Source organism: Grampus griseus (genome assembly GCF_964374135.1).
Source record: "Grampus griseus genome assembly, chromosome: 14".
In the NCBI taxonomy this organism is placed as follows: domain Eukaryota; kingdom Metazoa; phylum Chordata; class Mammalia; order Artiodactyla; family Delphinidae; genus Grampus; species Grampus griseus.
In genome coordinates this window covers 83,218,752-83,233,328 of record NC_139008.1, presented here as the reverse complement: position 1 = coordinate 83,233,328, position 14,577 = coordinate 83,218,752, and the positions used below count along the sequence as shown (strand labels likewise).

General features: G+C 37.7%; 1 protein-coding gene across 3 annotated transcripts; it reads right to left on the bottom strand.

Annotated features, from left to right (window-relative positions):
* Positions 1 to 1,756: 1,756 nt before the first annotated feature.
* On the bottom strand, positions 1,757 to 14,573 carry SPO11 (SPO11 initiator of meiotic double strand breaks; the record flags this gene model as incomplete). Of its 3 annotated transcripts, XM_082669621.1 has the most annotated exons (13): positions 1,757 to 1,876; positions 2,575 to 2,686; positions 4,861 to 4,937; positions 5,853 to 5,890; positions 6,306 to 6,405; positions 8,706 to 8,815; positions 9,107 to 9,143; positions 9,861 to 9,944; positions 10,288 to 10,396; positions 10,626 to 10,692; positions 11,109 to 11,197; positions 12,502 to 12,615; positions 14,443 to 14,573. In XM_082669621.1, the coding sequence occupies 13 exons, from the start codon at positions 14,571 to 14,573 to the stop codon at positions 1,757 to 1,759; spliced, it is 1,188 nt and encodes a 395-aa protein (XP_082525747.1). The 3 variants fall into 3 exon arrangements, with proteins under 3 accessions (XP_082525747.1, XP_082525748.1, XP_082525749.1); XM_082669622.1 differs by lacking the exon at positions 12,502 to 12,615; XM_082669623.1 differs by lacking the exon at positions 12,502 to 12,615 and having other exon boundaries at positions 8,706 to 8,803.
* Positions 14,574 to 14,577: the final 4 nt, after the last annotated feature.

Sequence of the window (14,577 nt, the reverse complement as noted above, 5' to 3'; positions counted from 1 at the left end):
TAACAGTTACCAGAATGTTCTCAGCATGAAATACCTGGTTCTGCTGTGACTAGAGAATGTAACATAACAAGCGTGACATCACACGCTTGATATCAGGGAGCCTTGATTTGACACCTCGCCAACAACAGAAATTGGAGACCCTTCCTGAGTGGTGTGCCTGCCCGGCCAAACGTGAAGCACTTTCCATGTACCAGTATCGCGACTACAGCATGAACTCTGGAGTCAGAGTCTCTGGGATTAGGACCCACCTCCACTGCTTGATAGTTATGTGACCTTGGGAAAGTTACTTAACCTCTCTGCATGTTTGTTTCTTCATCTGTAAAATGGGGATGATAAGAAAGGTACCTAGCTCATAGGGTTTCTGTGAAAATGAAATTAATGTTCATAAAGCACCTAGAAAAATACCTGGCACACAATAAGTGCGATACAAGTATTTTCTTTCATTATTATATTTGACCTTATTTACCTCTTGATCAGGGCTGGCTTCATGGCTGTGCTACCTGTGCAGTCACACTGGGCACCAGGCTGAGACGGGCCCCATGCTCGGTTTAATTCTCAGCTGCTGTCATCTTGAAATTCTTAGTAACTCTTGAACAAGGGACCCTACGCTTACCTTTTGCACTGGGCCCCAAATATCCTGCACCCGGCCCTGCTCTTGAGGTAGATAGTGTTACTGTCCCCATTCCCCTACATCTGGCTGTGTGGCTTTGGACACGCAACATCCTCAGTGTTCTCACCTGTAAACTCTAAGTGTAACTACTGACCTGACAAGGCTCTTCTCGGGAGAATTAAATAAGATAACGTGTAAGCAGTGATTGGCATATACAAGTTCTCAGAAATATCTATTATTATTATTTATCTCAATAAAAAACTAACCCAACATTTCTTTACTTCTCTTATAAATACATAATCTTGCTTACAATTACAATAAACTTTCCAGTGCAGTTAAAACTTTATTGAAAGTACAGAATAAAATCATAAAACTCATCTCTGGAAAAATTAAGATAAGTTTATGAGAGGAAAAGATCACATCTTTACTGTTATAGAAAGGCCTTATTAAAACTTGAGGTTTCTGTTAATCTTAAAACAAGTTCTTTGTTCTCTAAACCTAGACTAGAGAAGAATTCAGGTGACTTGAATTTGGGTGAGAACTGATACAACCCTGAGGAAATTTTTCAAATAAGTATATTATTAAAAAAAAGTATGCTCAAAATCAAAACAAAGCACTGAAGACTACATCAATCCAAATATTTATTCATAATAAACATTACTAATTTCACAGTAAATGAATGAGGTATGACCCTTATACTATGAAGACAAAGGAAAATATAACTAAGAAGAAACTGCTGGACACTATCATTCATTTGCAACCTCTCAAAGTTAGGTTATTATTATTTTTGTTACTAATAAGATACTCCATGCCTTAACATTACTTGTATTGTAGAAAGTAAATAGAATATTTCTGCAGACTTTGATGACATGTGTAAACATTTTTTTCAAACAAAATTTAAAAGTCAAAATAACATACATTCTTTTATGATTTACTTTAGAACATAGGATAGAAATTAGTCTCTACAGAGAAGGATAAAATAAAGCCTTCTGAAGAAAATTAGAGTGCAGCATTTTTTTGACAAAAAATACAATTGACGGAAATTATTTTATTAAGACCATATGTTCTTTCCACAACAGCATCCACTGCTGAAAACAAAACTAATGAAAAGCCTCTTGCAATCACAAGATATATTCTGATATATTTTTATATCCATCCTCCAAATTTTAATTTGTTGGGTAAGTACACTCTGGAAAGATAATCTGATGATAGGAAGGTCAAAGCTTGAATTTCTGCCTTCATTTTAGAGTCTGCCATTATTTCCATCTGTCAATAAAAGTAAAATATAATCATACCAGAGTCCTTTGCTACAGTTCTGTCAACTCAAACTGGTAAATCTAGATTTGTTTTATCCTCCAAAGCCATCGGCAATAACCTTTAGGTCAGCCGGAATATTCTGGAGCTGCTACAGCTAAAAATATTAGTATGGATTCCTTCAATAATTAGGAATGGTCTGGGATCTTTATAATTTCCTTCTCTCCTTTTTTCCCCCATGAATTATGATACAGCCATAGACAATGGGTATATAACTATGATGAGGATAAACTAGATCAGCTCCACCCAGCTGATCTTATCTATTAGCATTCACGATTCAATGTTTCTACAACCATTTACTGCTGAACAACACACACGTTTAGTTGTTGGTTATATAAAAATTCAAGAAGGGGCTTCCCTGGTGGCGCAGTGGTTGGGAGTCCGCCTGCCGATGCAGGGGACACGGGTTCGCGCCCCGGTCCGGGAGGATCCCACATGCCGCGGAGCCGCTGGGCCCGTGAGCCATGGCTGCTGGGCCTGCGCGTCCGGAGCATGTGCTCCGCAGCGGGAGAGGCCATAGCAGTGAGAGGCCCACTTACCGCAAAAAAAAAAAAAAATTCAAGAAGGATAGTTCCAAAATATTATGTAAATAGCCACTGCTAAAGTAAAAGGCAATAAAACATACATTTGAATTTTAGAAAGAAACATACTTCTTTTCTCCAAAATGGTTGGCAAGTAATATAAGGTCTCTTCAGGACACTGTCAAGTTTCATTTGGTCCTGTTTAGTCAGTGGAATTAAAGTACCTTTAGGTATATTTAATCTGGAAAAAAATAGATGAAAGAAATCAGTAAAAACAAAGTGCTCCTGTAACTTTAAGGTCACATATATTTCATTTTTATTTATCATACTATTTCAAGAGACTCAGAAATAACAGATGTGAAAATTAGTACAGATCCACTTTTAAATACAGAATTTGGGGGATCTGGCATGTCTTAGACCAGCAAATGTTCAAGATCATAGCAGAAGTCTGTTTTAAGTTGTTGTTTTCTTTCATGCCACACTCACAGGACGATGACAGGAAGACAGACATTGGTTATAAAACAAATGCCGAGAACACTAACATCATGTGTATCAACACCAAGGCAGCCCCCAGAGCACCACAGTTTTGAAGCAGTGAGCGCCAGTATGTGTGGCCAGCAGCAAGATCCACTGTGGGATTTTAGGTTCCACTGAATACTTAATTCTCTGTAATTCATTGAGAATTTTCTGGGCCGAAGAAGTGAGTCTATCAATTTTCACTTATGCATTCATGCATGCACACAGACATACACACATCTATTTAGTTTTACACTTTTAAAAAGTAGATTGTAATTTTATCTTGGTATGTGTTTTAAAAATAGAACATGAGAGGTCCAGGATTTATGTTGTGAACTGCTTTTTGAAGTCACAAATCCTGGATTTCTCAGGAGAGCTCCAGTTTCAAACAGTCTTCTTCAATGTCCCCATAATTATGACCATTTGCCAGCGGCAGCTCCTGAATAGGATGACAATCTGATTGAAAGGGAGGCCGCGAGGGTTTCCCTTGAAGCCATGTTTGTGTTGCTATCATACTTTTTTCTTTGATTGTACATTTATTTAGAGTGGCTTTTGAGGGCACTGCTGGAATTTATGAGATGCAGCTAGAGTTTCTTCAAGTTTTCCACCTCAGTAATCAGATCCTCTGTCCTAAGGTTGTGTTAGAAATGATATTCCTAGGAACAGACGACCCCCAAGGGATTCTGACCATGACATACACACCAAATTGACAAAACTTTGATTCACTAGAGCGAAAACATTCAAAAATCAAAAACGGAATGTTTTCTCTGGTGCCCTCATTTTGTTAGAAGCAGTGATTACCCAAAACCTGTTCCTATTCCATATTTATAAAATAAGCACCTGTTACCACGGTTTGCTCACCGCTTAAAGAAATCCAATAAATGTTTAATTTCATTCTCACTGGCTAATTAAAACGATAAAATATTTTAAAATATCACAATAGCAGAGATGAATAAAGTGATAACATCTCATGCTGAAGGACAGATGGGCTCTTACTCTCCAGGGAGAACAAAATAATTAACCTATCCGGAGGGCAGTCAAAGCCTTAAAAATGTGCATACCCTTTGACCCAGCAATTCTGGGAATTCGGCCTATGGGACTAATTAAGGATACGGGGCAAAGATTTAGTTACAAGATGGTCCATCAAAGCACTATCCACTGGAACAGAGACGTGGAAACCACCCAAACTTTCAGCTGGAAGGGGCTGACTGAATAAACACACTCAGAGTTGGAACTCAGCAGAAGACATTCAAATGAGGTCTTAGGAATGTATTTATTGATAAGGAAAAGCGATCACATTGTGTTATGTGAGAAAAGCAGACTACAAAATAGAGTATGACTCCATTCTTTTGGAAGAAGTTATGGCAAGGCACGGCAAATAATCAACAGGGGTAAAGCTGTTCATCTGTAGGTGACTTTTATCTTGTTACTTAATGATATTTTTTCTATAATGAACATATAGATAATAAAAATGACAAAATTTAGAGTTCCCAACTTTAATCTTAAAATGAGATATTTACATGAAGTTAAAATTTTAAATCTATGATAAAGTTAATTCATACGGCAAATGGTGTTGTCAATGATTACCATTTAACTAGATTCAATGTCTTCATACTGTCTAAGTATAAACAAAATTACTAAACACTTTAACCATAAAGGTAAAACAAAAAATGTCTTCTAGCTAGCTAAAGGTTCAATTAACCAAATATATTTAAGTATTTTAGCAGCTGAAACAGAAACATGGATAAATGTAATTCATAATTATATAATCCTGAGTCATTGGGAACACGATAAGTAAAAACCGTTAAGTGCTTTCCCTGGTAGTGACTTTTTAGGCTGAGTGTTACATATTACAATGAATCATCATTTAAAATATCCTACTTCTGCTAACCGCCTAACCTTTTGATATCAGAAGGGAGGAGACCAAGCCATCTAATAGCTGGAACTGTGAGATTATGGGCTTCAAAAGACATAGCCTAAAATAGAGAGCAGAAGTGTATTAGCTAAGGTATGCAGAGAACTAGCATACGTGTTTTTGCAGCCAATTTTTTAACTTATTAGGAAGGACCAGTACTGAAGACTTCACACCCCCAGAGACCACAGAAGTTAAGAAAATCACCAGGGGCTTAGCTAAACTTGACTTTCAGTGGAGGTTTTAAAACTGCTCTGTAGTATTTCTGTATTGGTTTTCTATAAAGTAAAACTACAGATGACCCCTCTGACCTGCATTTACTGTGGTTCGTTGATTCCATACCTTAACACCTTGCTCCACCATCCTTTTCATCTGCTATAAACACGTACATCAGGACACTCAAGGTGTACACCAATGGTTCCCAACTTCCATGTGTCAGAATCACTTGGAGTGCCCACCCTTGGAAATCCAGACTCAGGAGGTCTGGACGGGGATTGAGATTTGCATTTCTAACAAGTTCCCAGGTGACGCTGATGTCCAGGACCACATTTTTGACAACCACTGATGTGTGGTAGTTGCAGTCTCCAGTGGTGAAGTTTGGTGATCTTCTCATTTCTCCTTATGGTTGGAATTGGAAAAGTCAGAATTCAAGGCTCTATATAATTTTCAGGGTATAACTGGTGATCAGTGTTGCTATGCTGAGGGCCCACAGTTACTTCAGCAGGCCAAGAAAGTGGAGGATAATTAATGCCTCTTGCCCACAGGTAATCCCACTCTGTCATCTGCAGTCACACTGGTCATGTTGGAAGCTGGAATCACAGGTCTGAAATAGACTGGCCCTAGACTTAGGACAGTAGCTTCCCTGGTACATTTTGGGGCCCCTTAGCTTACTAGGGGCTGATTAGTAAATGCAGAAATCACTTCAGTGAATATAAAATATCTCAATAGTGAAAAAGGAAAAATATTTTTCTATACTTACCATAGATCCATACTTATAGATACACATTATTTCTATGCCTGTTAAAAGAAAGTTAACTTTAAAATTAGTCTTCTTGCATATTATAGGCTAGATAATTATACCTAACATCTGCAATTTTTATTTTTGTGGACATTACCAATGGAAAATTTATGGTTCAGTTTAATACAGTAAAAACAGCGATAAGTTGCCCCAAATGATTACAGTCATTCATTTTAATCTAATAATCATATTCTTTTAATTTTTTTTTTCAGCCACGCTGCACGGCATGTGGGATCTTAGCTCCCCAATCAGGGATTGAACCTGTGCCCACTGAAGTGCAAGTGCAGAGCCTTAACCACTGGATGGTCAGGGAAGTCCCAGAATATTTTATGAAAGTGTTCTATGAGCAGAAAAAGACAACTACAAGTATGATTTATCATGACTATTGTTTCAAATAGTCCAACAATCAATTACCATGTGGATCAGCATCTACAAGAGTGAAAATAGGAATGTGAAATGTATCCCACAGCTTCTTGACTAAAAGTCTTGTGTTCAGATCAGGTACTCCCTTTCCCTAAAAGCAAGTATTGAAATCATTTAGTAGAATGAAACTGATAAAACTATATTCCTATTTTGTTAATAACTTAAAAGTTAGATCCCCTCACCTTAAATTTCAGGTGATGGAAGACTGGTTTTGACTGTGAAAAAATGTACACTATAGACAACAGGGTGAAAAAGCCCACATAACTTCATACCTTTGACAATTATCCCAGTCCTAGAAAATAATCCTAAGGAAATATTTCAGCAGAAACAGAGGTAAGAAAAATCTGACATACATAAAGATGTCCACTGCAGGGTTATTTAACAGGACAGAAACTATGATAAATAGCCAGACTATCTCACAACAGGGACATGGAGAGGCAGCAGAGCACGGTGGTGATATGCACCAGCTCTGGGGCCAGACAGCCTGCGCTGGCATCTGGCTCTGCCACTTCTCAGCAGCATGAACCTGAAAGAGTCACGAAGACTCTCTGAAGTTGGGGCTTCTTAACACCTTATAAAATTACTCTAGGAATTCAATTATTTAACAATTATAAAGCATTTAAAAGAGTACCTGGCTTACATTCAGAATTTAATAAACCTAAGCAGCGGAAGAGTATTATGAAGTCATTAAAACAATAATTATGTGGAAAAGTAATTGAAAGAGCTTTACAACAGTTTAGGAGAAGAAAGCAGAAAACCAAATGAAACATGGAGCAGAGAAGGAAGCAGGCAGAGAGAAGAATGGGCTTTCCACGCGAGCGCTCTGAGTTTGAACTCCCTCTCCGCCAATCATTAGCGGGTAAAGTTGGGTTGGTTTCTTGGTGTCTTTAGGCCGTGGTTTTATTTATAAAATTGGGATAAATATGCCTGCCACACAGTTATGGGACTAGAGTGACGTGGAGCTGAACTGCCTAAAACCCAGTCCTAGTTTTGACCAGCCTTAAGATTGTGGTAAAATACCTTCCTGGGTCCCATTGTCCTATTGTTAAAATGGGGATGATAATAATACCTACCTCACAAGGTTGGAGAGACTTTACACGTTGATATGTGAAAAACAGCACTAAAATGGGAACCCTTACTGTATCCAGTGCCCGGCAGAGCTCCTGGCACACCATGAGCACTTAGTGAATGCTAGTATATTTTAATTTTTTCCTTTGGGAACGACTACACATGTATGTGGTAGAGGACACCACAGAGGAGTACCAAAGGCTCCTTCCTAGCCTGGCCCTCGGTTCTCAGCTCCCCTCTGTAGAGACAGCTACTACAGGTCAGCTGCTTGTGGGTGTTTCACCATAGCAATGACAGCAATTATCAGTGGACACCATGATAGCACCAACACGTAGGTAGGCAAGGACTAGGAGGCAGCCTACAAGAGGAAAGACAAGGTAGAAAAAGAAATGTGACAGAGAGCCGAGCTTTACTTGCGTCTCCGATGCGCCAGTCAGTACCAGCCGTGATTCAAATGCCAACAGCTGAACAGAGGCCGGGGCCCGGGCAGCTCTCTCTGTCGGTAGTGGCTTGGCTTCCTATCAGCCCAGCAAGCATGCACTCTCACCAGGGAGGTGTGAAAGCGGAGGAGGACTGGACCAAAGCGTGAGCCACAGGACACCCCCGCTGAGAGATCACTTCAGGGGTTCAGGTAGCGCCTTTATTACTTATGAGCTCTCAGCCTGCATTTTCCATCTCAACCGTTCTCCCCTCACTTCAAACTGGGCAGAGGCCACTAGGATTTCCTGCTATCATCTCAAATTCATATTTCTAAAACTACATGCAACATCTTTCTGCCGCGAAGAGCTGAGCCTTCCCGCCAGTTGTCCTGTAGTATCGACGGTGACATCATGGTGAAGTTCCACACACCAGAGTCATTTTGACTCCTTCCCCACATCCCGTGGTCACCACGTCCTTTTGGATTTGCCTTGGAAATGCCCTTTGCTTAAGCCCTTTCTCCTTAATCATTCCCCTGGCATCCTTCCACCCAGGCAACCACCTGAGAGCCTCTGGACAGGCTCCCCAAATCCCGTTATGATGTTCTTCGTCTAACTGACGAGGCTGCCGCACTAATCCGTCACTTCCTTTCTCACCAATCCACTTTTGTAAGCACGTGATATTTACACTATATCAGGATGCCTCCTGGGGGGCGTTATTTGATTTCAGTCAGATTTGAGGATGGTTAAATAAACACCTTGGAAATTCTTGTTCTATAATCCCAAAGGATGCATCATATTGATAACAGAATGCTGTCCAAGCTTATGGATGATGTTATAAACCCCTCTTACCAATCACCAATGTAGTGTGTTAGTTTTGGAATTGTGGTAAAGGTAGATAATATACCGTAACCATGATGCACGGAGACATTTTGGTGCAAAAACTGTCATCTAGGAGCCGCTGAAATGTCGCATCTTTTTCTACAATTAATAGAAATTTTGCATCTGTAATTAAATCTGTGAAGTTAAGGCTGATAAATTTAAGGCATGCGTATTTCAATTTAACCACTAACTAAATAACGGTTATATTTGAAGATAAACAGATATCTATTCACACACAGTATTTAGATATCTGTCTCTCCTACTAGATGGTGAGCTCCTAAAAGGATCTTTAAAAAGGGACCATGGTGTGCTCATCTTGACCACTACAGGGTTTGGCTTGTTGGTTACACATTATGAAGGCTTGATTTATCAAAGTCATGGATGAATGAACATTCTAGACGTTTAAATAGTTTTCCCAAAGGATACTCTGAATTCCTTGAATATTAGATGGCACAGCAACAGCCTAAGTTAACAAAACAAGACAGTTTTTATTTTAAATAAATAGCAAGTTTAACGACATTTAAAAATTTATCACAAAAATCCTATATTTTCATTAAAAAAATACACCTGTTATCAGAGGTCTATGCCTCAGTAAAAACACAGTAGGACACAGATTTACTGTTCAGTAAGAAAACTGACATATGACCTAAACTACTTCCCAGAAGGTGAGAATTTCTTGGAAATTTTATAGATATGTCGCTTAAAAAGCAGAAACAGATGAAGGAAAGACTTCCTTATGCAGGATCTCCTAGGTGTCATTCTCCTCTTTCCAAAATGGTGAGCTGGCCCTTTCCAAACTTCTGTGCTAGTTCAGTACTGGGGGCTTTCTACGTACCAAGCCTAACAAATAGTTTAGTAACACACATTAATTTCAGAACCAGAGAATTTCACGAAGATTACATAAATAACCATGCTAAAATGGTCAGGTCACACTCTACCTGAAAACAACAGTGCATTTTAAAAAGGAATGTGTACGTTTGTTTCTTTCAATATGACATTTGGCAAGTGGCATGTTTTGAAACTATGTAATGTACAACCCAGTACAGCATATACATATTCATCGATTTTATTCTAAAATCTTAAGCTCCAAACTACGTAACAAGGCAGTAAATAAAATGCATTTCAAAAACAAACGATCTGAAATGGAGTTAAAACACGTGAAAACATTAATGATGCTTACTGTTGCACATGCACAATTCACCTTGGTGCCGTCTTCCTCGATATACCTTAAATCGCCAGCAATTAAACCTTTTGATGTAGATAACTGAAAAAATAATAGACATATCTGAAACCTCTCTCTTGAGTTTACTTTATGCCTCTAAGTCCCTTCTCATGTTCACCTCTTAATCATATGTATTTTGGCCCAGAGTGGAATTTAAGAAATAAAGGAGAAAATGTGTAAGAGCATTTAGAAATGAAAAATATTTGATAATTCATCTGTCTTGGTTCATTTATCCAAGGGAATACAATGAGAATAGATTATTCAAATTCATAGTGAGAAAAACGTAGTATCAAAAATATGGAAAGAAGGCACAGATTACATTTATTCTTCTATTACAACTTTTGTATGTTTTGTCTTAAAATGTTTTGTATTAAATGCTACTTACTATATGCAGACTTCTCCTTGGCACTTTTAACATACAGGAAATATCATTGATAATATTGTCCACAACAGTCTGGTTACCAAAGAGTTGGCTGTCGGTGTAATATATGTCTCTATGAAAAATTTAAAAATATATATTTTAATTAAACATATTCTCTTTGAATATAAGTATTGGAGTATTAATTGAAGAAAGATTTAACTGGATGAAGGCAACATATTAGCGAAGTAGTTTACGACCCATAGCCTAGTTTTATGTAACTTTTCAAAACATATAATGAAAGTTAATGCCACTAAATCTCACATTGCATTTTAAAGAGTAATTTATTAGCACAATGTACTTACCGTTTGGTTGCGTAAGTGTTGCTCTGTACTAATTTATAAATCATGGACAATATTTTAAGAATTAGCGCTGGAAAATAAGATGCAATAAACAAGTTACTCATCATTTTTCTTACAAATTCAAAACATACTGCTATCAAGGATTTTAACTGTCCTCAGTTACTTTACACAATATTACAAAATTTATCTTCCCAAAATAGAAGTGTTAAGTACAGAATAATAATTGCCTGACGAATCAGATAAAATTAATTGCTCTATGTACAGCAAAATTGAGAGAATACTTTTCCACTGAATCATGCATCTTGAAAATTTCTTTTGAAATAATACTTCCATGGTTATTAACAATGCAAAATTCTATAAATTTATTTCAAGTACAGGGTGGCCTATTAAAGAACAAGTAAAATTATTTAGCTAGGAAAAACTATAACCCAGAAGGTAACCAAAATTATTTATTTTACTACAGAAAGCTAAGAAAGATTAATTTACCAAAAGTTTTAACTGATTTTGGTGAATCACTTTTGATTTTTCTTGTGGTACAATGAGATACCATGTGAAGACCCACAGAATCTTCAAACCTGTCATTTTGTTTAAAGCAAGGGAATAGAATAAAAAAGAATTAACTTTTGAACACCAAACAATATACACTCAATGTCCTCTTCCGAACATCATTTAAATCCCCGTTTCTTCTCAATGTAAGCACTGATATATTATATTATAATAATCTCGTTTATAAGCTTAGATAATTCCAGGTGGTAATTAGGTAATTAGCTTTGCAACATACAGAGCACTAAAAGCAAGTGTGTAAAATACATGAATTAAATACCTTTAATTATGATGTGTGTGTGTGTGTATGTATTTCTTTCCCAGGAAGATATTTAGGGTATGTGAACTATTACCAAATATTTCACAATTTTATTAGCATTTTGCTCATTTTCTTGATTGGTTTATTTAATTCATTGGTTTACTTAATAATTTTACTCAATTTAATAATAAGTTTTGAAATGTTTTGTTTAATTTACCCCCAAAGTTACAGTAAATGAAATAACAATTTATACTAGGCTGTTAAATTGAACTGCCAAGCCTGTCCTAAAGGTGGCAGAAGGCACCAGGCAAATAGGCCAGGTGACAGTTGCTTCAAGATCCAGCTTGCAAAATATGATTCAAAACTTTACAGTTACATTAATTACATTGATCATAAAAGAATACTTAGTGCCTAAAGAGCCTTAAAATTACTTTAATTCTGTTTCTGTAACTCTTAGTGAAGACTACTCTTGTAGTGTTTTTCATTATTACGTGGTAAGTGTCTACAGGTTGACGATCTGAAAGCAACAAACTATGTGACTAGGTTCCAGGACTTTGATAAAGCTGTTTGCTGATCTTACCCTCTTGGACACAGGACTTAGCAGGGGGAGATGTGCTAGGGGCAAGAGCCATCAAAATATGCTCTATGTTCAGGATACGTTTATTTTGGTCTCAGTATCAGGACTGGTTGTAGCTCCCCTGAGCAAGTGGTTGGCTTTTGCAGTATAGATGAGAATTCCACTGGTGTTATTTCCCCCTTTTGAGTGCTAGAAAGCTTAGATCCAAGTCTGGAGCCTATTTTTAGCAGGACTGTGAGACTTTATCACATGCATTTTGAATTCTAGCCCCTTTCGGTGCTCCACTTTTTGTTCCTAGCATTGTCTTCCCTTTGCCTTATCTTTCACACCTACTTCTACTTTATAAAACCTGCCTGTCTGGTATGTATTTTGTAAACTTCCTTAGATCTTTTTGGCAAGGTAAAGGCAATAAAAAGAATTAAATCCAACTAGAACTCGAACTCAAACTCAAATAATGACATAGACACTGCATTTAAAAGTAAAAAATGCAAAATGCCCACTTTATATTTTCCCAGCTTGATCTGTTGTCTATTGTGAATGCAGGTGCTTCATTTCTTGCCAAGCTTGTGATTATGTCTTGGATAACATTTTCTATAGCTGCAAGAACCTCAGAACTGAAACAATAAATACACCATGATTCAGTCTTAATTCTAAATTAGACCTTTACAGTATGTAACATTTCCCCAGGTCAATATTAAAGTAATTTTTAGTTTCATTGGTTGTTTTTTAAGACTAGGTGATACATGTCAATAATATTCTCTCCCACTAAATTTTTAGAACAGTAATGCATTAAAACCACAACTGTATTTACAGTGGTGAATTACAGAGAAATTTCATTTGCTTGTAATTTTACTTCTCAATTACCAATTGAAGTAATATCTCCCTTTTAAATTAATGACTAGGCAATTTATAAATATATTTTTATCTACTCTTCGTATCAACCTACTTTAAATACAAAATCATTGACTTGAAATACTACTGATAAATCTTTTAATTAAAATTGATGTAATACTTGCTTTAATTTCCCCAAAATGCAAAGCGAAAATATTTCAAAAGAAAAACTTCGTGCTGTAGCACGTTACCTTAATTGATCTCATGCCATAAATCAGCCCTTTTGAATTTTAGTGACACAAAAAGAAAAAAGTTTAATCACTACCATAAAGGGACTTGGCAACTACTACACCACAGAAAATTATTAAGACTTAGCCCAGTTTTCTGTCAGCTGACTTTTAATTTCACAAGCCATCAGCTTCAAAAAATGTTATTCTGTTATAAACACCGTAAGAATATTGCCTAGGAAGGGAACTCATATTAAATCTAGAAAATGCACAAAATGTAGTGTTCTAATTTCCACAGAAACATCAGCGTTTTCATGGAAAATGCATGTATCAGAAAATAAATTTTAAAACATTCCATATTTTCTAATAACAGGATGCAAAACCTGATTCAAGTATCTCATTTTTCCAGCCTGGAAAAAAAAAAGTCACGATAACATTATGACCAACTTTAAAACAACCAGATTTACATCTGAAATGTAAAAAGGGACTTCCATCCCTTTCTTTCCTTTACTCTCAATTCTCCCTTAAACTAAATCCTATTGTAAAAAAATTTTTGTGGGTTTTTCCGGCTTTTTGATAGTTGGTTTGGGCTTAAAAGTAAAAGGCAGTAATTTGTTTAAGTGAAAAAGTTTGCTGATGAATGGGAAAAGCAGATCAAGGAAGCAGAACAACAAAGCATTTCAAGTAAAAGTGATGAATAATGTAAACATAATTTCGGTAGTTAACTCTAAGCTGGGCAGCTGGAGATCCCGTAACTGATGTTGTCAGCACCGCACTCTGAGCTAACCTCTAACTGCCCTAATCGATTTAAAGAAGTGTACATTCTCTTCACTTCGAAGTCAAAAACCCCATTGTCTCACTAGAAACCATTTAAAATGTGTTGACTTCCTTGTTCATTTTGATAAAACACACTTATTGAGAACTCACAACACTGATTTTCCCCTCTTCCAAAAAAAAAAAAAAAGCCTGAAAACTTCTAAAGTTAAATTTTTACACTTTTTTTTTTTTTAAACAAACACAAGGCCAAACTGTGCCCTAAACTCCTCCAAACTGTTAGGATTTCAAGAAACTCGTGAACCCAGCTGTGGAGATGCTCCTGGACCATTCTAGAGGGGGAACATTCTAGAAGACATGGGGGGAGGGGGGTCTGTCACCAGGCTTTCTGAGTTCCAAATAAGTTAACAGCAGAGAAAGGGGGTCGCTAAACAAGGGCCTTTCTCGGGGTTCAGGGTTGGCGGGCCCAACAGGCTTCACCCTGTGGCCGCCACAGTGGGAGACGGGAAGGGGGCCCAGCATTTCCCCACAGAACACCTCAAGCCCGGCTGCGCCGAGGAAGCTTTGCGCCAAGTCCCGGCGTCTGCGCCCCAGAAGGCGCCCTCATACCTAGTGGCCAGGCGCGTCCCCCCGCCAGCGGGCTCCGCGCCGCCTTTCCTCAGGGCGGCCAGCAGGGAAGCCCTGTGCTGGTCCAAAACCTGGAAGAACGAGGCCTCAGGACCTCTGGGTGCAAAGGCCATGAGG